This window comes from Camellia sinensis, chromosome 4 (genome assembly GCF_055761805.1).
Source record: "Camellia sinensis isolate YWXY chromosome 4, ASM5576180v1, whole genome shotgun sequence".
NCBI classification, from domain to species: Eukaryota; Viridiplantae; Streptophyta; class Magnoliopsida; order Ericales; family Theaceae; genus Camellia; species Camellia sinensis.
In genome coordinates this window covers 137293283-137320016 of record NC_138964.1, presented here as the reverse complement: position 1 = coordinate 137320016, position 26734 = coordinate 137293283, and the positions used below count along the sequence as shown (strand labels likewise).

The following is a 26734-nucleotide window of genomic DNA, read 5'->3' as shown; positions in this document are numbered from 1 at the left end:
GTTACACCTACATACTACGCAACTGGAGTTGCTTTAGTCTATTCTAGGAAAGACATGGGTTGATAATGCAAATTGACATGACTTTTTGTGTGTGTGTGTGTGTGGGTGTGGGGTTTTGTGGGGGGGGGGGGGGGGGGGGGGGGGCGCTAACTATCTTTGCTGTCTACTACCCTATTTTTATTTTTAAGTAAAAGAATGAAAATAGGGTTGTAGGGCTAGTCGATATCTAGTGACACCACTCTTAACTCAGACATGAAGTACATCCGAGTTGGTAGGGTTTTGCATCCTTTGAGTAATACTTGTAAATTGTAATGTAAATAGGGTTGTAGGGCTAGTCGATATCAAGTAAACACCACTCCCAACTCGGATTTCATCCGAGTTGGTAGGGTTTTGCATCCTTTGAGTAGTACTTGTAAATTGTAATGTAATTTGAGCAGAACACGAAGAATGCACACCGGGGTGGTTGTTTCTTTGCTTGAATCCAATCTTCATTTTCAACTGGATTTTTTTTAATCAATAATTTACATGATCAAGGTATGCTGCTCACAGGAACTGTTTATAGTTTTATTTATTTATTTTAGGAATTTGTGTATCTTTGCCGTCTACTACCCTATTTTTATTTTTAAGTAAAAGAATGAAAATAGGGTTGTAGGGCTAGTCGATATCTAGTGACACCACTCTTAACTCAGACATGAAGTACATCCGAGTTGGTAGGGTTTTGCATCCTTTGAGTAATACTTGTAAATTGTAATGTAAATAGGGTTGTAGGGCTAGTCGATATCAAGTAAACACCACTCCCAACTCGGATTTCATCCGAGTTGGTAGGGTTTTGCATCCTTTGAGTAATACTTGTAAATTGTAATGTAATTTGAGCAGAACACGAAGAATGCACACCGGGGTGGTTGTTTCTTTGCTTGAATCCAATCTTCATTTTCAACTGGATTTTTTTTAATCAATAATTTACATGATCAAGGTATGCTGCTCACAGGAACTGTTTATAGTTTTATTTATTTATTTTAGGAATTTGTGTCAAATTGAGTCTTTTTTAGTTTGCAAGAAACTGCATCAAACAAGAGGAGATTTGAGTGTGGGACTTCGTTTCTTTTCTCAGTATCTGAGCTGCTTTCGTGTTTTTACTTCTCATTCCACATTGCTTGTTGCGCTGTGTTTGAATCATAAATTTGGATAGAAATTTGAAAAGGAAAGAGAAAAGTTGAGGCAAATGTAAATGGAATTTAACTAATTTTTTTTTATTAATTTTCCTTTCTCTATCCAAATTCATAATCCAGCATTGCTCTAGATCCCCAGCACCCCCACATACACGTGGGGTGCAGTGAGAGGAAGACCCGAAAAATAAATAAATAAATAAATTCAGCCAATCAAAAATCAGTGGGGGTGGTGGCGGTCACCTCCACCGGGGGTCTAAGTCATTTTTCTTCATAATCTAAACACAAGATAAATGAGTCAAGAAAAGATGTGTTTGCATCACAAACACACCTAATGGCTTCATTTGCCTCAGTTTATAAGTCGATTTATTTTTAAAATTTTCTTTCAAAAAGATTGTGAATTAATTTTTTTTAGACTTTTGAAGACTAACAAATGCCAAAAAACTGACTTATTCATCTTCAGTAAATTATATTCTATTTTTTTTATATAAAAAAAGTCAATTTTTTTTTTGTTTGTTTGTTGCTAAAGCTAGAAATTTTATACGCTGCATCCAAACACACCTGATGGGCTAGGGACGTAAATGTAAGCTTTCTAGACTCTCCAATGGCAAATTCCAATCCGAGTAAAAGTTTTATGTGAAAAAGGGCAAAGTCAACTTGAGTTTGTAAGTTGGGAAGTCAATATGAGAGACAAGTTATCCTATCATCTTTTTTAACCAGTGCAAATTTGGATTTAGAAATAAGTTATTCTAGATTTGGATAAAAAAGAAAGAAAAAACTCAATTTAATATCGGTTTGAATCAAGTTACGTAAAGACATTTTGAATTATTTGAACTCAAATTTAAATTTGAGTCAAAGTTTGAATACGGAGTGTATCAAAATTTGAAACAATTCAACAAGCTGAAAACACCCAAAATAGAAGCAGATGTGTTTTCCTTATCCAAATATATGCCTTGGAAATTCAGGAGCTTTTATTTGCACACCAATTTTTTTAATTTATATATCAATTCACACTATTTTATTCATTCAAATATCAACTATCAAACAAAAATTGAACATTTCAAAATCAATTACCGGTAAGTTACTTAAAGACCCCTACAAGACTCGACGAGTTGTTGCCCCATACATACCATATACATATATGAGTTTGGATCGTTTGCACCCGTTTCCTGCGATGGCTCCTGCGGCGGTCCAAAACGACGTCGTTTTGGACTTTATATATATATATATATATATATATATTTTCTTCTTTTGTCTTTTGAGTCCTTTTTGACTCTTTTTTGTCTTTCTTCTTTTCTTCTTTTACTTTTGAGGCTCTTTTTCTTCTCTCAAATGTATGAGAGACCACAACCCAAACACACAGAGAGACGAAAATAGTTGGTGAGAGAATACAATCACTGCACCACTCCTTTCAAAGCATCAATTTGTTTACTTATTTGCATGTATGAGAGACCACAACCCAAACACACAGAGAGACGAAAATAGTTGGCGAGAGAATACAATCACTGCACCACTCCTTTCAAAGCATCAATTTGTTTACTTATTTGCTTCATCTCATTATATGATTCTGATTTTGATTTTGACTAGCATTATTCCTTCCAATTGGTGGATTCAACTCAACGCCATCACCAAAATTTGCAAAATTATCTACACCTCTTCCTCTGTTATCTATATCTCTCTCTCTATCACACACACAAACACTAGGATTATAATGTTGAACCAGATTTGAATTTCATTCGAAAGAAATACCAAGATTGCATATACAAACACTGTTGGAGCAATTCAAGATCAGATCCGAACCAAACTTAAGCCAATCAAACTCATATCAGTACAAATCAAACCACTTCAAACACAAAAGAAGGCCTCAATCAATATTTATAGATATATGCATATGTAAGATTTATTTTACAAGAAGTCATTTGCAAAACTATTTGATACAATATTTGCAAGAATATATATTTGATACAATATTTGAAAACAACTTTATGAATCAAACCCACTTGGCAAGATATGGGGTTGGATTTTTTTTTGATTTTTTCCACTAAAAGACAGTTTTTGCAAAACCAAAAAAAATAAATCCAAATAAAATATGACATCCAACCCCATAATCGTTTCACTTTTTTTCTCACAAACATCACATCCAACCACAAAAAAACTCAACTATCTTTCCAAACACCAAATTTTTTTTATCCCATAATATCTTACAATTAAAAAACCTACATAAAAACCCACTTCCCAAACACTCCCTTTGTGTTCCAAAAAAAAAAACCATTTGCAAAACTCTAGTTCAAATATGTTTCAGCAAATGAACAAACGAGGTTGTTGGCGGAGGTGGTGGCCGGGCAAAAAGTGAGGGCTGCGACGGTGGCGGAGAAGCAATGGGAGTTCGCTGGCGAGAGAGAAAAAACAGGGGCTATGTTTGGAGAGATGTATTTAATATCTTATCTAGCTCAAGCTCGCCACAGCCGCTCGCCATCCATCTTTGTCTCTCTGTGTCTTTGGGTTGTGGTCTCTCAAACATTTGAGAGATGAGAGAGAAGAAAAAGAGGCTCAAAAGCTAAAGAAGAAGAATAAAAAATAAAAAAAAAAATTCAAAACGAAATCATTTTGGACCACTGCAGGAAATCGCGATAGACAATCCGGACTCATACATATATACCCTATAAAAAAAGTGAGACAAGCAAAAGTGCATTTTCATTTCCTATCTGATAAGGTCAAAATTAGAAAAGTGTCCCTCAATACCACTTTTTAAAAATGATAAAAAGTATCCCTCTGCATTGCTTTTTCTCTGTCGACGAAAATACGTAATAATTTTAGGATGACCATATAAATATAAATAAATAAATAAACATCCCTACACAAATTAAATCCAGGAATCACAAACTCCTAGCGACATACAAGGGGCAGCTCTTTGATTTTCCACAGTATGGCTTTTCATCTGAAAAACACATTGGCACGTAAATCTATCATAATTCAATGCTCTGAATTAAAAGCTCAAACAAGTAACTGATCCTACCAACCATAAATGGATGGTTAACAAACTTTTTAGGTGGTGTTTGATAACATTGCCAGTTTTATATTTCAACAATGATTCATCCCTCATTTTCTCCCCACCCCCTTTGACCCCCTCTCTCTCTCATTGGTTACATTTTCTTTTTCTTTTTTTTCCTGCTCCTCCAATCACCACCCGCCACGTGATAAAGGGGGGTGAGGGAGTGACCCCCAAAAGGGGTCCCAAGCATTATTCTTTATATTTTGTGTATAAAAAAAACAAAAAAACTTGTTTGGACACAAATTTTCTGAAGATGGTGGCCAACAGTGGAGGTTGGACCAATGTGGTGGTTGCCCATGAATGAGGATCCTCTCCTTGCAGCTCTTGTACTTGCGTCCGTCCTTGCAGGCCTTCGGGTCTACTTTTAGGCCCAATTTTAATAATCCGAACCGTTCATATTTTATGATTTATTCAGTATATCATACCTGTAAAAAATCAAGTTGATCGGATATCAGAAAGTATGTGTTCGAAAAATTGAACTAAAAACTATTTTTTAAAGAATTTAATAAACAGTTTTCCGAATATATGCTTTCTGATATCCGATCAACTTGATTTTTTACAGGTATGATATACTGAATAAATCATAAAATATGAACGGTTCGGATTATTAAAATTGGGCCTAAAAGTAGACCTGAAGGCCTGCAAGAACGAGCACAAGTACGAAGCTGCAAGGAGAGAACCTTGGCTCGTTGCCATGGGGTTTGTCAAAGTGTCGGCAGAGAAAGTAAGACCTCGTTGAAAGGTCACTGGCAATGTTTCCATTTTTGGTTTTTCAAAAAAAAAAAAAAAAATTAAATTACAAACACACCTCCTAAGATTTATTTAAATTGCAAATGACCTCTTATGATTCCAAAAATTACATTATGCCCCCAAGATTTTTAATTTCATAACAAATAGGTCTTTTTATTAATAAATTATCAAGTTAATTAACAGTTTTTAATAACGTTAAAATTTTATTTCAATTAATAACTTAGATAATTTGATTATTGTATAGGTAAACAATTAGAAATTTCACTTTTTCAATTAATTCTGTTAAATAAAAAATTCTGACAGTGAGGTATTTGTAATTTTCTAAACTATAGGAGACAATTCATATTTTAAGCAAAGCTCAGGGGATGTATTTGTAATTTATATAAAAAAAAAAAAGTGAACGAAAACAAATATAGGAAACAAAACCGTCACCAAATGAGGCTTTGTAATTTACCGTACCTCAAAATTAACAAATTCTGGAGTAGAAGATCACTTAGAGCTGAAATAGATTGATGTTTGGGTAGGTTAAAAAAATAGTCAATAAGTAAAAACCCATAGACAGCATAAACAAGTGCAGAAAGAAAAGAAATATATCTGGGAAAATTTGGAAAAAGAATTCCAGCTAAGCATGAATGTAAGTGCATATTAAGAGAAAATATACCGTCACACACAAGGTTTTAAAAAGCGACCGCAACCGTTACGTAACGGTTGTAGTGGTTACCGCCACTTGTTACAGTCGCTTTTGCAGTGTTATTGAGATTCACAGGTGTGTTGACCGTAGCGGTTGCCGTAGCGGTCGTAATGGTGCCGTAACGGCCTGTTATGCGCTGTTACGTAATGGTTTCGAACTGCTTCTTTAGAAAAAAAACATAAAAAAAAAGCTGAAAATGGAGGAAGAAAGATAGAGAGAAGAGGGAAGATAAATAGAGAAGATGGAGGAGCAAGAGATAGAGAGAGAGAAGAGGGAAGATGAAGAACATGTTATTGATTTGTTGAAGTTATAAAACTTTTGTTTTTCTATTCAGCTGCTATCACTCAACCATTTTACTTGTGTGTGTCTATCTATATATTGTTTAATAATAATAATAATAAGTGTGGTCATTATCTATTTGGCTTAGTTAAAATATGTATATGTATATATATATATATTTAGACTCTTATTTATTCTTTTACTTTTGTCATTGTTTATCTTATATATAATAGTTAGTGATTGATTTTTTGTATAATATAAAGTCATTAATTATTAAAATAAAATGTAAAAAACTCAGTCTATAATGATTTAAAAATATGAAATAGATTGGATCATATTTAAAAATTTACAAAAATTGAACAATATTTATTTTAAACCCAATAAATATGATCATGGAAAAAAAAAATATGCGTATCTGTAAGTTTTTTTCAAATTGTGCAAAATAAAAAAATTCACGATTCCGGTTATCACAACCGTTACGTTACGGCTTTTACACCCCGCAACCGTGCCACCGCCACCGTTACGGCGACCACAACCGCTTTTCAAAACCTTGGTCACACACTTTGCCTATTCTTCGGGATCAAGTACAGAGTTCGGATGACATTGTCAGCAATCATCACCATTATAGTAGTTGCCATTGCTATCTATGTCATTCATAAAGATAGAGGACATACCTTCAAAGAAAATGAAATATGCTTTAATTCACAATTAACAAGTCAGTAGTCGTCGTCTTCATTGGAGTAGTTGCCATCACTATATTGTTCATATATCTGATATTCTCCATCACTGTTGTCGGCATCTTGCAACCTGTGGCCGCCGCCAACTTCACCGGATGGAAAACTACCAAAAAGCTCTTGCAAGTAGTTCTTGGAGATATTCTCATTACCAATATCTGAGCAACATATAGGAAATCTAAAGTAACCGTAACGTTTCAAGGTATCTCAAATAGATTCCTTTAATGGTTAAGATAGGTGGGACAAAGACATTAAGAAGAAAATTCTTCACATCTTCATCTTTTTTTTTTTCTTTTTTTAATATAATTTTTAAGAAAAACCTTCTTACAGTCGAGCAATGGAAATTCATGGTGAATAGAGCTTTTGGGGATACAAGGATCAAATTCAAGTGCAATACTTTATTCTTGCATTGTAGCACAATAGGTTGACTCTATAATACAGCATTATCAAACAATAATAGGTTTCAGAATAAATTTAGAGAAAAGAACTGAATTTTCTGGGACAAAATAGTCAAACTAGCCTGTGATTTAATTTTCATTTCTTGTTTTATAACAAGGCATAATAGAACATGAAATACAAAATTGTTGTTTCAAGGATACAAGAACATGGCTGTGGAGCAAAATTTTCATCCTCACAAGCCTATAATCAAGAAAAATGAGAGGAAAATTAGTAAAAAGCACAATAAACCGAACCAAGAAAAAAGGGATGCGCAATATACCATTTAAGATAAAAGGAATCAAATGCATATTTGTTGAATCAAAATGACAGCAGAAAATAAAACAGGCTATAATTTTACCAGATGAAATACCTCATATGGGTCCACCTCCTCTTCAACATTGTCATCATCAATTTCTTCTTCTTCATCTTCATCGTCATCATCATTCAGTTCTTCTTTATCTTCCCTATCTACCAGTTCTGCACCATAAAATTCAATCAAGGATACTCTAAAAATGACTACTTGAGTGGGAAAAATCTTCAGTAGTTTCAGCAGTTATCGTGACAATTGATATATGAGAGAATTCAACGCCAAAAATAAGAAGAAAAAAAGAGAGAGCTTATAGAAGAAATGAGTGAACACCAGGAATGTAGCATTCAAAGAGTAAATTATGCCACATAAAGGACTACTTCAAAACAAAAGAATTGAAGATAAGGCAAAATTGCATCTGAAGCAGGGAGAGGAGAGGTAATGTGTATTCACCCAAAAAAGGAGAGGTAATGTGTATTACACACAAAAAAAGTACGAGGTTAATTAAAAATCAGCTGTGCTATTAACATAGAAGATTTTTACAGACAACAAATGGGATCCACCATATGTGGGACCCACTCTATCTCACATTTGTGTCCCATTCTGTAAAAATATTAAGTGCACTTAGATTTACTCTAAATAACACAAAGTATATTATGATGACGACAAAATTTTAATAATTCTGTATTTTTATTTTTATTATTTGAGAACTAATAGTTGATTAGGAATATTTTGGTTTAGTAAAAAAATGACCTAGAATTATTAGGTTTCTTTTTTTGTTGGTTATTTGTTCTACAAGAAGATTACTTAGCCTCAAAGAATTAGAATTATTTTATATCCTTTTTTTTAGTATTTCACACGGTTGTTAGGATTAGGGTTTCTATTATCATAAAAAAGGTTAAAAGCCTTAAGGCTATGGTGTGTGTTTTTTTAATTTTTTATTTATTTATAATTATTATTATTAATAAAATTGGAGAAAATATAGAGTTTCTCTTCATTGTAATTGTTTGTGATTATTCCTGTTGCACTATTATTGGTTCCTACACGGTTCCTTGCATTAGTATTTGTCTGAAGTGATACTTAAAATTTCACAAATAATAACACGAAGCTATTCAAAACAGTTGCAGTATTTATAATAAGAACTAAGAATGGGCCAACAATGCAATATCCATCACAAAACTTAGCACAACAAAGAATTTTTCAGCAAAAAACTATAAGCATTGTTGTTAGTTTAAACCTGCATTGACTTGTTGAATCTCTTCTTCAAGTCTCAATTCCTTAGTATAAATCTGCATTCTCTTTGACTTTTCAAACCGTTCAGAAGCAGATTTAAGCAAGGCTTCTGCACCAGCCATTGGGTATACTGAAAGGAACCTCACAGCAACACAAAATCTCAAGCTACCAAGCACGCTTGATGAGAACCATCCAGTCGCACACTGCAAAAAAATAATAAATATAAAAATAAAAATCAGAACTTAAACATGGAAGGTGTTACAGTATTGGGAACATAGCATGCATGTGCGGGTATAAAACCTAATGCAAATTGCAGACAAACAATAAATCATCACGAAAATGACGTGATTGTGATTGTAACACCTCATGAAGAACTCTACAAATATTTCAGCAATGTTCCAATAAAAGCCTATTGAAGTCTGTTAAGCCATTCCCACCCTTATCAGCAGAAAACTCCTACCTGGGTGATAGTTCTTACTCCTTGACTCGATTCCACGCTCCCAAGTAAGAAACTGGCTCTCCTTGAGGAAGAAACTCCCTCTCAACTGAGATAGAACCTCTCAAATATACAAATCTCAAAGAAACAAAAGAAAATATCTCAAACTTATCTAGGTACTTTCTATTTACATAATATTTATTTGTAACAAAAACAATTTGTAGTTGACGTCAATCTCTAAACACGCATTACAACTAAATACAAGAAATAATTGTTAAGAATATATAATGTTTTAATATATAAAATATACATACGCTCCCATAGACACTTCCCACTTTAGAAACTTCTATATGCCCTCTGCTCCCCTGCCCCTGCTTTGTGCAACTAAGGTCCCATCCCAAAGACTCGCACATAGACTACGAATTCATATTAGGTGTTGTCACAAGAGTAGGGAGAGGTAGTGGACAGGTTGCATCCTTGCTTACTTCCCAGGAATAAAATTATCTAATCCCATTCACCTACTCCAAAAGAAAAGGAAAAAAAATGCAAGCATTTAAATGGACAGATTGATAAATGATTAATCAAAAGCTGTCAGTATTCTCACAATAACATTTAATTGTAACACAATTTTGTTAACATTTACAACACATTTTTTTTCAATGCTTTCATGCTGATCCTCTCTTTTCCTATACTTGGTAAGCAACAACTCCTTACAAAACTTGAGCAGAAAATGCAAAAATGTTTTAGAGGGAAAAACAATATCAGCCTTGCAGAAAGAGAAATCTGACATTTTAATCAACTGGCGGAAGTATGCCATATTTGGTTATAAATAGCTAGAAAGTACTAACTGTTCGGAAACTATTTAGTCACATTTTATCTTTTTTTTATTACTAAAATATTTTACATGTACTATTAGCTAGATTCAATGATTATAGCGGAAAGTATCCAGAAACCAATCTGCAAAAATAAGATTGAAAATTATGTAACAACAGATTGTTGTCACCATAACAAGATTAATAATGATTTTAAGGCTATGGATGCATAATGGTTTCAGTGGGATGGAAGAGAGAGGATTCATATGGTGCTCTAAATGTTAAAAGAGAGAGAGAACACAAATTTCCATATGGATGATCTAGGAAAAAACAAAAGAAAGTTTTCGTGATAAGCCATAACATAATATTAAAGACCATGGAGCTTTGTACTACCTAGCATTAAAAGTCAAGGATTAGTGTGGATATGAACATTTCCTAACTTAAGAAAGATCTCTGTACTTTTAACGCTAGAATATGATCTCTCTTCACCATCAGGTGTAGCAGGGACAAGGAAATACAAGAATTCGAATATTATTACACATTCATTATTATTAGAATAGTAACTTACTGTGCAAGTTGCTTGCTGTGGAGGTTTCCTAATCTCCTGTTGAATGTGATCGTCAGCAAGTTCAAAAAATTGTAATGAAGTTTGGCACTTGTAAGGAAAAACACGAAATGAGCATATATCTTCCCATCTATGCTTTAACCTATAGAAACAAAAGTAAATTACTATATATATATATATATATGGCTGGAAATGGCATGAGTTGCTACAAATTGTAAACAGAAAGCAGAATCATTAAGCAGTCCAATCATGAGGCCCCATAAAAAAACTAATGACAAAAAGGTCAATAAGAAAATGGATTCACATTAGTAAGAGGATAATTAATGAAATGCTATGATTATGCTTTTTCCTTGGTTAGACATGGCAAAAAACGTTTTAGTGCTCGAAAAAAGGTAAATCACAGATAAAAACTAATGATTGACTGGATGAGGATAAGATCAATATAGTTAAAATTTCATAGCAAATACAGGTTCCCACCAATATTCTTAAAAATAAGTTTCTAGGCTCTCAGTTTTATTGGCTGATGTAATAATAGGCATCAACACATTCCTTGTTTAAATTGCTCCATATCCTAAACAACCAAGTGTTTAGTATGAACAAATTAGCCTGTCATAGACAGTCAAAATGGGGCACGAGAGCAAATATCACATAAAAATAAACTTGACTAAGCAAAGGCAAAAAAATTCAAGAAATAACTTACCCAGCTGCCATGTTAGCATCACAATAGCTTCGTAATGATGGGGGGACTCGAAAATCAATTCTTTGATATCTGATAAAGAAATATTGGAAAGTAAGCATCAAAACAATCCAGGGTTCAAAGAATTTTAGTATAGCATACTCATTATAAGTACCATAATAGAAAAAATAAAACATAAAAGATTTATACTATTCATATATGATATGAAGTCGTTCATTAAATTTCTCCTTTTGCAAGTTGTTTAGCTTTTCAGATGTTTGAACAGACTGCCTTATTAAATTATTTTCGACAGTAAGCTCATGCAAGTTGGTAACATCATATAAGCTTAACCAACCTTTACTAGTAGTGAAAAGTATACTTGGTCCAAGCTTCAAGATAATCAAGACTAGTAGAATTGATTAAAATAATATGCCAAAGAAAGCTACAATAGATGTACAAATACATTGAATAAGAGAAATGTCATTTTAAGTAGTTCTCACATGCGAGATTCAGGATCTTTGCGAGGATCATAACCCTTCTTGATCCAGAACCTAAGGAATGGCCCATTTGAGAAGTAATATGCCGTTCTAAAAAGAAGCCTGCATGATCAAACAAATACGTGGCCACTGCAGAATATCATACATGTCTAATTACCAGAAAATATTCAGTTCATTCAAACACAATCAACACAAAATTCTTTCAGGTGATACAAAGGCCAAATTTTAGGGGAACCCACCTTCTGAGCAAATGGTCTGCAAATTGTAGACCTTTGTCAAGCAACCGTTCAGCTACTGAACTTTTTATCCATATAGGACGCTCATCAAACAACTTACATAAAGCCATCTGCCAATCCCATTGTTCGGAGTCTTTGGGTATGTATTTCTCCCAATACACTTTCTTAGGAATCTGTATGAATGCATTAAGGCAACAAAAACTAAAAGAAAAAAATATCTAGCATATATGTCTGGATCTCATAATTATTTTCCATTTAATCACACATACAAGACAATATATCAACCCAACATTCATTTTATTAATCACTACAAGGCTATGGCAAAGTTGCACCTTCACATAGTGAAGATTACTTCCCACACCATGCCTCTAGAAATTGAGTGATGAAACTAAGCCCATAAATCTGGTTACACAAATTATAAATTAGCCAATATACTAGAAATCTGTTTTTGCAAAAGACAGAATGCTGGAATATTGGAAAAGAGTGAAAAAAATAAAGTTGTAAAAAGGATTGAATCTCTTTCATGATAAGTGATAGAAAGCCTAAATGTATCTATTGAGTGAGTTGCAAATAACTATGTGCAATGCCTGGCCTATGAGATTGACAGTATCTACTTAAATGGATGCAAATGGGCATATTTACCTCAATGACATATTCTTTTTCCAAATAAGCATCCACTTCTAAAACAAATAAACATATATTTATAAAATGCTTACATTTGCAAATTCTCATGTCCAAATTATCCAAAATAAAAAAATAAAATTAATAATAATAATACAATAGACTCACGTCCATAGGAGAAACATTCGAATGTGACAATAGGATTTTTTTAATTTCCCACTCAGTGTCATCAAAAGTTGCACCATTATGAATGGTCATATACTTAACCAAAAGCAGCAACAAAGGAACAAGTCAATTGAATGAAATCACTTTATCACCCCTGGAGGAGGAAAAATCTTGTTGCGCCCCAACCAGATGAGGTGGCAAGTCAACAATCAAAGGCATGATGAAGTCTGATAATAAGCATGCACACATGGAGGGATAAAAAGATAAGTCACAAAATGGATTGGAGTCAATCCATCCAGAGAAAAATTATAGTCCTACTAGGATTAGGCCTGTGACTCTGTGAGAGTCCAATCTTTTGTGGAGAAGGAATAGAGTAATATAAAAGGAGGATGTAGGGACAGAGTCCAATCTCTCTCTCTCTCTCACACACACACACACACACTCTCTTTGTGCTTTACCCTCTTTCTAGTGAACGTCTGTAACTTAGGCATCAAAGTGCCTCCAGCCGGGTACTACTAATGGTGTTCTTTCTTGTAGGCATCGAGGAAGGCATGTGATTCAACTTGCGATCTTCCACAGGACACCAGATTTTTTCCTATACAATCCCAAAAAAATGTCTGAAAATCTAAAGAATCAATTTGGAAATTAATGTTTTGGCCCAAGGCCACACTTAGTTGTTGAGGAGATTATCATCAATCATTTTCACTATCCCTAAAGCAGTCCAAATAAAGCTAGGCACAACACTGAAAGAAAAGATCTAGTCGAGGTCTTTAGAGGCATCACAAGGAGCTAGTTTGTAAAACCTTGGCACCCAAGAAGACTAGTATAGCAATTACATCAATCTGATTAGCTAGTTTCTACATATTTTATGCTGCTTCAGTGGTTGTGACTAGATATTTCAGTGCCTATAATCCCCTCTAGAATAAAGATCATTTAAACAAAGGCATTTTCCTATAAATACTGTGCTTGTATGGCCTTTGATTTTTTTTACAAGGCATCTTTAATGTGATTTTCATTCAATGCATGTCAACTTCATATAAGCATGATGTTACGAAATGGTTGTTAGAATTGATGTATATTATTGATTGATATAGATATGTTGATTGATTGTATTACTAGATTAATTCATTACAATTCCTATACAATCTATATATAGAAGAAAATGTGGTAGTAGGTGTAGTGGAGGTGATAGTGGGTTAGGTGAAGTGGAGTGTGTGGTGAAGTGGAGGTAGGTGAAGTGGAGTGTGTAGTGGAGTAGGTGAAGGTAAAGATGGGAAATTCTAACAATGGTTAGTAGTTTACCATGCAAATGTGAAACCATAGTAATGTGGACTGCAGAGGGACAAAATAAAAAAATAAAAACATCCGAAGAAAAAATGGAAATTTAAAAGGTCCTACTATCTGACACATATATAAGTAAATCATCAAGTAAGCAATTAGGATATCCTTTATGTTAAAATCAATTGCAAGGCTTGGCTCTATATCCATCTGCACCAGACAAAATAACAAATATGTCAATTCCTTAACAACAAATCTATGTTAAGATTTCAAGAAAGACGTGAATATTTGGCTGCGCTACATTACTCTAAAGCATCTGAAAAAGAGAGAACATAGATATAAAGTCAACCAAAATTTTGAATATTTCATCAAACAAGATCATATGCACTTAAATGAAGCAGTTTTGTCAAAAGCAAAAAAAATAAAATAAAATAAAGTATTAGCAGAGCCATGATTCATAGCAAGAAATCAGACAAGGAACAAAGATGGAGACTCTTCCAGCTTGGTGAAAATTCTTCTTGGTTTTTCTCAGCTATACAAAATGGAATGCATAAAAATTTACAATGCCAGATGAAAATGATATTAAATGTTTAGAGCATCTCCTGCGGTTGGATAGGTAAATAGCTAGTTGTTGCTATAATTTAAGCAATCAATAGTGTTAAAATGCTTTGCTTTATGTTGCTTCAATGGTGCAATGTCAAATTTTTCAATTTTTTTCTCACAAAATGTCAAATTAAAATGTTATATATGGGTCCCAAGAGGAAAGATGTAGACACACAAATTTTGCCTATAGTTAAACCTAAAGCTATATTTGGCACAAGGTTTAGCTATGGGTCATATATAGCAAGTCATATTCCTTACCAATGGGGTAGAAATTTTGTAGCTTCAAGGCAAAATATAGCAAGCCATATAGCTCACCATTGGAGAAGCTCTGAAAATATGAAGAAAGGCAACTTTTCCACAACCAACACAAATGTTTATGCACCAATCAGCTTGTCAGAGATATGGAGATTAAAATAAATAACTGCACTAGGTTAGGTGGTGCATGTTGTTGCAGTAAAACAACTTTCAGATATATCTTAGCCCACAGGATGAATATATGAATAAAAGAGCAGTATCTGTAGCACTAAAGTTCTACATTAATAGAGCCAAGATCTAAGGTTTCTGCACAACTAAAATAATTCTTTACTTGGCAGCAGGAAAAAAAAATACCTCCCAACGGTGTTGTACAACTCCCCTTTGTTTTTTCTTTGAGCTAAGACTTACTGTTGGTTTTAACCTGAAAGACAATCAATGTAGATCAAATCAAATTCAAAGGATGGTAGTATTTGATCCATGATTTCAAGTATGAAATTCCCAAGTGATCACATATTTTGAAATTCAAAACAATGGGCATGATTCCGTGCTGAAAAGGGTCAACTTCTAATATTAACCATCTTTCAATTAAATTTAAGGACTTTATATTTAGATAACCAAGTGTCCAACAGAAGAATACAAAACAAACTGAAGCATCTTACACTACTTTCTCTGGCACGTCCTTTATTGAGAAGAGCGGAGGCACTAGAATCATCAAATCCTCCTGATCCACATCCATAAGACCACACTTCTCTACAGAGTAGCATGCATAAGAAAATAAATTTGGATAAACTAAGTATAAGCAGTTAATTTTCATTTCCAAATTGTATAAACCATGAATGTTGAGGGCTAACCAAATTGTGGTTCCATATCTGCCCAGTTTCTCTTCTTTCTCTGAGCAACATCCGCATGAACAGCAACAATATGCTGGTAATCTACCATTCCTTTTTTAATAAAAAAGCACGTGAAGAAATGAAACCAAAAAAAAAACGAAACAACAAGAAAAAAGTAAGAACATGGTGAGGACAAATGGAAAGGAAAAAAAGTAAGAAACTAGACTGCAAAATAACACCAAGTACTTTCTAACCATTAAAATAATAAGCCTCTGAGACTCGAGCAACAATATCAGCAGAAAGATCTTCTTGCACTTCTTCTGGCAACTGAGCTTTGAATTCTGTTGGTGCAGTAATTGAATCAATTTGACATTCATCCACGTGTTGATCATTTTTGACTGATTCAGGACAACTCTTTTGATTCAGATGAATTTCATCTTCTGACAAACATGTTGATACCCTGTCAGTGTTCTCAGCATCTTGGCCATTCCTAACAGCCTTTTTTGTTATCTTCAAAAGAAAATTGTTACAGGGTTGAAGCTCCCCAAAAGCAGGGTGTGAGTACGGATCCTCGGGGCGAAAATGAAGCTCCAACTTGTTTGACTGCAAGCTACGAGCCTGAAAATAATGCCAAGCATTTATTAGCATATTTATAGTAGAATACGTTTCAGTATGATGGAAATTTTTAGATCTGCATGTATGCAACATTAAGTAACAAGTGCATGACATCACAGTAGCGATTTAGCATAGAACAATAATCGTTAAGTCAAAATAAGAAACCCAAAAAACGTTCTGTTATAGGAAATGCATTTGCTACCAGCAAATATGGTATGCACTTGTTTTTTAGGCACCACGGGATGCAGCCCTCGTACAAAAGAAAACGTATCTCAACTATACATTAGAAGCATTCAAAATTTTCTAAATATTGATTCAAGGATTGATCTTTCCCCAAAACCAACTACACTAACAAGACAAGACAACAATGAATTCTTTAACTTCGAAATTAGCTCTTCCTTCCCATCAAAAGTCCTCATATTCCTCTCCGCCCACACTAACTACAAAATTACCAAAGGGCCCAAACACCACACCTTCCTCCTTTTACCCACACGAGCTCCCCTCCACGACAACCTCCCCCACCCTCTGAGGGAATACCCATTCCATACCAATCATAATGAGGAGCAAAGCCCATAGCACCCGAGCAACTTCATAATGGATAAGAAGATGACCCACCGACTCTTCATCATGCTTGCACATGCAACACCAATTAACATCCATTTGTCTTTTTCTTTTCACATTATTTATGGTCAGAATCATACCATGCACCATGCACCATGCACCAAACAAAAAATGCCACCTCAGGTGGGCTTTAGTACCTCAAAACTCCTTTTCATAGAAAAAGACAACTCTTGTGACCCATAAAAACATCATAAAAAGACCACAGAAAAACAGTCAGAGTTGGATCTCATCCAACGGATTGAATCTCCCCCATCATCAATGCACGAGGCATATAAATGCCCACATATATCAATGATTTCGTCAATTCCTCCAACTCCCCATCATTAAGCTCCCTCTGCAACCCAATATCCCCAAAAAATGACCCTCCTCCACCTTCAGATAATCACTCACAGCTGCTTCCCTATTAAGCACCACAAGGGTAATACCAGGGTAAGAGATCTCCAACTAAACATCACTACACCATCTATGACTCTTTTTTTTTTATCAACAACAAAAGCTTTATTGATAAAACTAAAAAAGGAAGAGAGGATGAGGCATCCTCTAAACACAAGACAGAAAATACAAACAGAAAAAACCCCTAACCAACTAAAAACAAGCAAAAGCTTACAAAGCACACACCGCCAACCAATCTCTAGCTAACAAAAAGAGTGGGACTCCCTTAAATAAAGAGTTTCCCGACACCCAAAAAGAAGATAAGTGACAAACATGATCCCATAAACAGCCCACCTCCCGGAACTTATCTTCAAACAACCTTTGATTTCGCTCCCCACCATAGCACCCAAAAAATTGCAAAGACGGCACAAGTCCATAGAATTTTGGCTCTCTTCGATCCTCCAAATGTGCGAAAATCCACTAAGAGCATATGCGCACTCCTTTTTGGGGTCACCCACATAACATTTCCAACACTAAACAATCTATGCCATAAATTCAAAGCTATTGGACAATGTAAGAATAAAAGATCCACGGATTCCCCACTCTTACAACACAGAATGCACCATTGAGGATTTAAAAAACGATTGGGTCTCCTTTTCTGCAATGTATCATTTGTCAAAATTCCTTCATGAACCAAGGCCCACATGAACACCTTTACCTTTAAGGGAGCACAAGCCTTCCAAACTTTTTTGCAAAAAGGAAATTGAGGAATTTGAGGATTATCGATGATGTAATCAAAAAAAGACTTACAAGAAAATATTCCGGACGAATGAAGTGCCCAAACCCTCTTGTCCTCCAAAAGAGGAGATAAAGAAAAGTGATCAATTCTAGATAATAAAGAAACCAACTGTGAAGCCTCCCTATCATTAAGATTTCTAGAAAAATCAAAATTCCAAGCAATTGGAGCTAAGAGAGAGCAAGCCATGGAAGCAATTGAAGAGTTATGAGAACGAGCCACTCGATAAAGATGCTGGAAATCCGCAGCAAAAGAAGATTGACCCATCCAAACATCCTCCCAAAACCGAACAAATTCCCCATTGCCCACCCTTACAGAAAGATGTCGAGACCAACACGTGAAAATTTGAGAAATTGACTTCCAAGGGGCACGGCAACTACCCCTTAAAACCACTCGTGAATCCCTACCATTGTCTTGAATCCCATATTTGCTTCTTATAACCGAATGCCATAGTGAATCAGTCTCAAGTGGAAATCTCCATAACCACTTGCCAAAAAGGGCCAAGTTCCGAGCCACAATGTTACCAATAGCCAAACCCCCATTCTCCTTAGGTAACGACACCACCTCCCAATTCACCAAATGATCCTTTTTCCCCTCATCCTTACCTTCCCAAAGAAAATCCCGCATCAACTTTTCTATTGACCTTGCCACCTTAACCAGAATACCACTCAAAACAGTCTTAACCAAAGTGTATCTACCCCCTCGAGATAGTAAAGCCTTACTCCAACCATTCAATCTCTTGCCAATCTTTTCCATCACTGGAGTTCAAAAAACTTCACTCCTAGGATTACCACACAATGGGAGCCCCAAATACTTAATCGGAAGTGACTCTATACCACAACCTAAAAGAGACGCCCTGTTCTGAATTTGATCTTGTTGCATATTAATTCCCACCACGCTACTTTTTCCAAAATTAACCTTAAGCCCCAAAAGAAGCCCAAAAATTCTCAAGATTGAATAAAGATTAACTATCTGATTTTTATCCCCCGTGGAAAAAAATATAGTTCCATCCGCATATTGTAAATGGGTAACACTAACTCTATCCCTCCCCACCTCCAACCCCTCAACAAGACCAGTTTCTTTAGCTCTATCGACCATCCTGCCCAAAACATCAGCCACCAAAATAAAAAGAAAGGGAGAGAGTGGGTCCCCTTGTCGAAGCCCTCACGAAGCCCTAAAGCACTCCCCTGGTTTACCATTAACTATGACTGACATATTGCAAGTCGACAAACAGCCCCTAATCCAAGATCTCCACCGCCCGCCGTATCCTTTCTTATCCATTACAAAATCTAAAAATTGCCAATCCACATTGTCATATGCCTTTTCAAAATCAACCTTAAAAATAAGTCCCTCCCTCCCTGAACTCCTATATTCCTCCACTACTTCATTTACCACTAGGGCAACATCTAAAATTTGTCTTCCTTTCACAAAAGCCCCCTGCGCCCTAGACACCGTATCCCTTAGTCTTTTTGATAAAACCTTCCCCAAAATCTTATACAATGACGTTACCAAACTGATAGGCCTAAAATCTCCAATTCTAACAGCATTCACTTTCTTAGGAATTAAACAGATGAATGTGGCATTTGAACTCAAATTATCAATCCCCGACTCATAAAATTCCAAAAACACTCTCAACAAATCCCCTTTCACCACCTCCCACCAATCTTGAAAGACAGCCATAGAAAAACCATCCGGACCTGGAGCTTTATCTCTCTCACAATCAAAAACTGCCTCTCGAATTTCTGTTTCATCAAAAGGCCTTTCAAGCCATGTTGCAACTTCCGGATCAATGGTTCCCCATTCTAGTCCTTCAATCCCTGGTCTACTCATCTCTTCCTTCGAATAAAGTTGGGAATAAAAATCATAAATGCCACTGACAATCTGATTCTCCCTGTCCTCCACAACCCCAGGGCTTACTTCCAATCTCTTGATGAACTTCTTTTTCCTTTTCCCGTCTGCAACCTTGTGAAAAAATTTTGAACTAACATCCCCTTCCTTCAACCATTTGATCTTTGCTTTTTGAGCCCAAAAAATTTGCTCCCTAAAAGTCAGCTCCTCCAGTTTCAATCTAAACTCGGATCTTTCCCTCCTCAATGACTCAACTAAACCCCCATGCACCTCCAAGTCATCTAACTCTACTATTCTACTCATCACCTCCTTTTTTGAAGATTCCAAAATCCCAAACACCTCCCTATTCCAACACTTCATCTTCTCCTTGACCATCTTCAACTTTCTCATAAATTTAAAACCTTTCCATCCGTGACAACTAGCATTGGACCACCATTCCTCAAAATTTCGCTTAAAACATGCATGCTCCAACCACATGTTCTCAAATCTAAAAGGCATTGGTCCCCATTTTAATGGACAACTTTCGGGCACAATAGGACAATGATCTGAAACTACTCTAGGTAGCGATTCTTGTCTTAAATTGGGAAAAACCCCATCCCACCCCAAAGAATATAAAAATCTATCCAGTCTGCAACACACCAAATTCTCTTGAAGATTAGACCAAGTAAATCTGGTATTACACAAAGGAGGATCCACCAGCTCACACTCTCGTATAAACGAGTCAAAGTCTCTCATTCTCCTAGTCGTTCTAATCCCATTAAGTTTTTCTGAGACCATCCCAACCACGTTAAAATCCCCCCCTACACAACAATTTGGTGAACACAACCCAAATAATCCAGCTAGCTCCTCCCAAAAATCCTTTCTCCTAGAAAGCTTGTTAGGACCATAAACCCCTGTCAACCACCACTCCGAATTGTCTAAGTTCCTAAACCTAACTGATAGCGAAAACTCCCCCACTATTGTTTCACACTCAGAAACAACTCTCTCATCCCACAATATCAAAACTCTCCTTGATCTACCAATTGCAGGCAAACACACCCATCTCCTATGTATAACCCCCCAAAGGCTTTGCATAAACCTCCTCTCGCATACTTCTACTTTAGATTCCTGCAAAACAACAATGTCCGGTTGATGATTTCTAAGAAGATCCTTCATAACACCCCTCTTTTTCCAAGAACCCAACCCCCTCACATTCCAACTAATAATCTTCATAAGGAAACCTTATCTCCCCTAACAGCCCCACTTCTCCTCTCATGATTAACTGAACTTGCTAAATTCCTTAATTCCCTTACCCCTTTTTTACTGCCATCACCTTCCTTTCTAACATCTGACCCCCCCGTGGACCTGTTACTCACTCTAACCGGCCCAAACATGTCCTTAATTTTAACTAATGACAACCCCATGACTTGCAGTAATTGCAAAAAATGAGGAATCTCATTTTCCTCAATTGGGCAGGTCTCATACTTGCTCAACTCTTTCAGCCATCTCTCTGTTTCTTCCTTCCCTCTACTAAAAACCTGGCCCCCCTTGTCAAAATGATTTTTGAAAATTCGACACTGATTATCATTCACCTGACCTTGAGATATAGATGCATGTAAGGACCCAGACATTAAGATAGACTCATTCACCGTGGCCCTCGGGATATCAACAGTAACCCCTTGTACAACAGTGTCAACTAATGAGACATCATGAACAAGGCAAAAGGAATTGGACAGAAGAGGCAAAGACAACCCATCCCTAATCCCATCCCCAGAAAAGGAAGAATCTGGAATAGCTTGTAACCCCTCATGAAAAGATGAAACTGTTAAACCTTGGGTAACAGAAGAACTGACCCGATTCAGAGCTTCAGAAGCCTTACCAATATCCTCATCCACAGTGGTACAATCTACATTAAAAAAACGGTTGAGATCCCAGTCACTATCTACTTGCTCATCCTCACTAATTTCCACTTCAGACTTTGATTCCGAACTTACAGATGATCCATACTCCTCCAGATTTTGCAATACCTCGTGTATCTCAAAATGGCCCTCATCCACCTCATTAATCTGCTTTTCCGAGGTCCTTATCACCTCCATCAAATCCTCAATCCCATCTTCTGACCTCCCATTTAAGCCCTGTAAATCCCGCACAGATCTGTCGACCACATCTGCCAACCCAAAATGGATCTCCTCTGTATACATATCTCTACGAATGGGTGACAAAATTTGTATAGCAAGATCGCCTGGTTCTAAGACTTCGCAAGGTGGGAATCGACTTGGCTCCTTTATCGCTGAGCATCGTCGAAGACCCTCTTCTCCATCATAAGCTGTAACCCGTTTAAACTCTAGCCCCGAAACCTCAGTCGGATTGGAAAAAGAAACCTTTGGGCCTTTAAAAACATTTGGGCCCCTTTCAATGGGCATCTCAGCTGTTGAATTCCCATTAAGAACTGGACCCCTATCCTTATGAATTTGGCGAGCATGTGGGCTTGAGAACACCGGCCCACCATCACAGTTATTGTTTGAGACTAACAATTCGTGGGTTGAGTCCACCTTATTACCAGGCCCGTTAAAATTAAAACCAAGCCCATTAAAATTAAAATCTCGAGACTGACTTCCCCTTTCGACCCTTGCGTTTCCTCCATTACCTGCACCCCCCTCGAGCGTGTCACCCATCTGTCTTCTCATCTCCATCGTGCCACGTGTCGAGCTTGTCCCCTGAGGCTCCTCGCCTTCCTCTTCTCCGGCGCTGAAGTCGCCTAAAAATCTCCATGGCCGATGAACCTCCCGTCTTCCGACAGGTTTTGACAGAGCCTTCAAGCGCACTACCACAGAGATCTCATCGAACCGAACATGAATTTTTGCAGGTAAGAACCCATTGCCATACCCTCTAACCTTCAGTTTAGCCTCGAAGAGATTTCCGAAATATCTGGTTCTGCGATCCACCTCAATCAACCCACCACACTTTGACCCAATCCATTCAAAAATCTTGTCCTTCCAGAGGTTAAAAGGCAAGTCGTAGACAGAGATCCAGCCTCCGTTTGAAGAGATGACAGCGTCCTTACTGAACACCTCCTCCGACCAGCTATCCAGTCTCACAGCAATGCTTTTATGAAAGAAACATACTCCTTGAGCACCATAGTAATCAGCCTCCTCGGAACTTTTTGCAAAAAACAGAGCCTTATTTAATTGAAAAGGCCTCAGAACAATTGAAGTTTTAAACGATTGATTTAATTCCTTCTCAATCTAAGCCCACCCATCGAAGAAATCAGTTCTGGTGCACACGACCACCTTGTGCATCTCCAAAAAGAAATTATTGCCATTCGAACTACTTGATCTAGACTTAAGCACATCAGCATATGAGGCTCCTCTATTTGCCCCTGTTTTCTGGAAAATAAACCTATTCCCCTCTGAATTTCCCCTGCGAGTACTGAATACAGATTGATTATTTCTATTATGGCCCCCCTTGTCTGTAGTCCTTACCTCCCTTTCAACATTTGAAACCCTGGTGCCTCCATGGATGACTCGTTCAAGCATCTTGGCCATTGCCTGCCACCCCTGACCATCAACCCCTGCTGGAATGATGATGTTATTTCGTTTCACCCCAGCCTCCCATTTTGACATCTCAACAAAGACACCTCCCTTGTTACTGAATTTCTGAACCCAAAAAACTGCTGAGCTACTGGTGTACTTGGAGAAAAAAGATCGATCACTATGCTGGTCCCAAACCTGACGCAAAGGTTTTATGGCCCAAGAAACACCCCCCAAATCTATCTTCATATTGTAACTCCTGAATCGATTCCTCTCAATGATCTCCACTAAACCTCCTCTGGATCCAACATCCACCTGAATGGTGATAAGCTTCTGTTCAATTCGCAACTCAGAAGCTCCCCCGCCAAATACTCTCAGCCTCGCTCTCTCACTCATATCTTTTTTATACATGGGTAGCCTAAAAACTTTATAATTTACACCATCTATGATTCTTGGATCTTACATTTTCTCCATTCCCCACTACAAACTGAATTTGGTTGCAAAAGGAGTCCCACCCACTGCAAATTCCTTTCCACCTTTTTACACCATGACATGAGATATAGAAACCTCCTTCAAAGTTCAAGCCCCCAAAGCCCTCCCATATTTGCATTCCACCACTCCAATACCTCTCCCTTTTGCAAGAAAACCTCCACAACCACGTCTTGGGTTGAGCTTTATCTAAATACCAAATATTAACCATTTTTTGGAAGCTCTATTTCTAATACTTGAACCCATTATAGGTACATTTAACATGTATATCTATATTGCATTTATTTAAATCCCCAGACCACTGAGGATATTGCAATAATAGGATACAGCCAAATATTTTAGCTAATATGAAGGAAGGCATTACATGACACATCATCCAAGTTACTCCTTGTATTGTCATTGATTCATATATGACATGGAACAACACTTTACTAGACGTACATACCTTGAGGATTCCATTGTTTCCTCCAAGAGTCTCAACAGCACGTGCGGTTGATGAAGGATAACCAGGGTAGTGAATTGCAAAAGACTCAGTACTTGGTAATTTTCCGGAAACAGTCCCGTCTTTTATAACCCCCATAACTGCAGTTTCACAATAACTAGATCAGCACACATGTATACATGTATATTACATATTACAGAGTACAGAGACACCAAAAAAGGAGAAAAGGTTGAGTAAAACTGCAAACTGAAGTCAATGATATCCCATCAATTACAAAAATATTATATAAAAATATACCTCAAATATTTTACCAGGTGGGATATAATTCATTTTAAGCTGACTTCATTACATTATGGCTTTACCTATGGTGCAAACATAGTTCCTCCAATTTAGAAAAGTGACCACCAATTTTATACATTAAGAGGAGATTTTTATTCACTAACAAGAAAGACATGTAATTAAAAATAAATTAGGCATAGGTGCTGGTTTAGTTGACATAATGCAACTACATCTCAAAGGAGCTCAAAGATTTCAAAGATAATATTCATGATAGAAGGTGCTCAAGAACCTCATCGGCTAAGAAGCATGGACATAGATGTAGACATGGGACACGACAATTTTAAAAAAAGGGGGATACGGACATGGTAGGGACATGACAATAAAATATGTTTTCATATATTTTTATTTGCTATTTAGATTAATATTACATCCACAAACAATCAATTAACAAAAACTAACTCTAATTCTATATTTAAAAAAAAAAAAAAAAAACTTTTAAATTAACACTTACAACTTTTATATATATATATATATATATATTTTTATGGATGATCTATTAAGTATTTAAATCTATGAAAAAAATAATAAACATTTAACATCCAAGATTCAACAAAAGCACTAACGGAAATGGGGGGAAAAGACAAGTTGGCATGTCTTTAATATGTCCCCAACGTGTCCCTGAAAATAAATTAATTAAATAAGGGGACACACCATATGTGTCCATGTGTCCGACACGGATACGGCTCTTGTTTTGAAGTGTGGGTGCTTCATAGCTCATCGGTAACAAGAGGAACAAATTGCAGAGCCCCTAAAGATGGAACAATTCTTACTAAAATTCCACCAAACACAGTACTTTATATCTTTAAGAATGAACCTTATGGTATAAAAACTGTTATTTATTAACTATATAGGACATTATGTTCAACTAGATTAGATGAGAATATAGGTAATTTGTCTAGTTATAACTAACTGGTAAAATGCTTTTTGCCATGTAATCCTTTTGTTCAAACAATCAGACAGATAAAAAAAAAAAAAAAAAAAAAAAAAAAAGAGTAGAGCAGAATAAGAAGAAGGGCACTGGGTGGGTCATTTTATCAAACAATTGATCTACAATTACCACAAGCATGACGAAACCTGATCAGCCACACCCACTAACATACAAAACCAAACTTATGGTAACAGAGAGCAGGGGTAGAAGGAAATAATAATAATTATAATAATAATTTCCCTATGCTATTCAACTGATTGATTTTCATAGCACACACATCATCATCATCATCATCGAGAGAGAGAGAGAGAATGAAAGCGAACTTGAATTTTGGCAAGTGCAGTGTGGAAGGATTATGTTTCAAGAAGCCATGGCCTCCTCTGTCGCGTCTCTGGTTCGTATCGCTGGAATCCCTGCAAAACAAGAAAAACAGCAAAATAGCAGCTGAATTTTAACTTTCTCTTTCATGAACACAGAGTGTGACCTGGGTTGGTTTGGTATTTTTTGTTATAATGATAATGATATGGGCTTGATTTTTTTTTTTTTTTGAGTTGAAGCCTCGCAAAAGATTAAAATAATAATAATAATAATTAATTTGATAAAAAATGTAGCCCTTTCATCATTTGATATAAATTTAATAAAATTGTTGAAACACAATTTTAACCAAGTTTTTAATCAATTGTAAATTTAATGAAATATTTGTAAAGATGATCAGTCAGAAAAATAATTTGTTCAAATCTAATGTCTCATCAATTTTTTTTATTAATCATTCCAACTTTTTACCTTGTTTGGTTTGGTTTTGATTTTTTAAAAGGTTCATATCTAAATTTGACTAATATTTTTGAATTTATTACAAAACTTATTTCAATAATAAAATATCATTCATTTTATTAATTTAAAAAGTTTAATGTCACATTAATTAATTAATTTATTTATTTATTTTTATTAATCATTCCAACTTTCTACAGTGTTTGGTTTGGTTTTAAATTTTAAAAGGTTCATATCTAAATTTGACCAATATTTTTAAATTTGTCACAAATATTATTTTGATTATTCAAATCATCCATTTTATAAAATTTTATGCATATCTTTTATGAAAAATAAATCAATTCAACGGTCATAACAATTTTATTTTATCATGTTTACCTTCT

At 35.8% G+C, this 26734-nt stretch overlaps 1 protein-coding gene across 7 annotated transcripts; it reads right to left on the bottom strand.

Annotated features, from left to right (window-relative positions):
* Positions 1 to 3838: 3838 nt before the first annotated feature.
* LOC114267438 (uncharacterized) lies at positions 3839 to 26114 on the bottom strand. 7 transcript variants are annotated; one of them, XR_014365411.1, is made up of 17 exons: positions 25907 to 26114; positions 24320 to 24456; positions 15879 to 16242; positions 15646 to 15735; positions 15454 to 15544; positions 15149 to 15215; positions 14104 to 14146; positions 11876 to 12047; positions 11640 to 11738; positions 11164 to 11232; positions 10467 to 10605; positions 8655 to 8853; positions 7469 to 7587; positions 7272 to 7311; positions 6613 to 6830; positions 5428 to 5467; positions 3839 to 4104 (listed from the first exon to the last, which is right to left on the bottom strand). XR_014365411.1 is itself a non-coding variant. In XM_028210588.2 (16 exons), exons 2-15 carry the CDS (start codon positions 24452 to 24454, stop codon positions 6655 to 6657), a joined length of 1803 nt encoding a protein of 600 aa, XP_028066389.2. In that variant the 5' UTR covers positions 24455 to 24456; positions 25907 to 26114; the 3' UTR covers positions 3839 to 4104; positions 6613 to 6654. The 7 variants fall into 7 exon arrangements, 5 of the variants coding, with proteins under 5 accessions (XP_028066389.2, XP_082778642.1, XP_028065770.2 ...); XR_014365412.1 differs by having other exon boundaries at positions 7481 to 7587; XM_028210588.2 differs by lacking the exon at positions 5428 to 5467.
* Between the last annotated feature and the right edge of the window lie 620 nt (positions 26115 to 26734).

Bases quoted from the DNA above. Each gene is read 5' to 3' on its own strand.
- LOC114267438 (XM_028210588.2), bottom strand. From the start codon at position 24,454: ATGGGGGTTATAAAAGACGGGACTGTTTCCGGAAAATTACCAAGTACT. The intron at 7,588-8,654 runs GTTTAAACTAAC...TTTATGGTGCAG, and splicing joins GATTCAACAAGTCAATGCAG to AACTGGTAGATAGGGAAGAT. The intron at 6,831-7,271 runs GTATCCTTGAAA...TATGTTGCTCAG, and splicing joins TGCTCCACAGCCATGTTCTT to ATATTGGTAATGAGAATATC.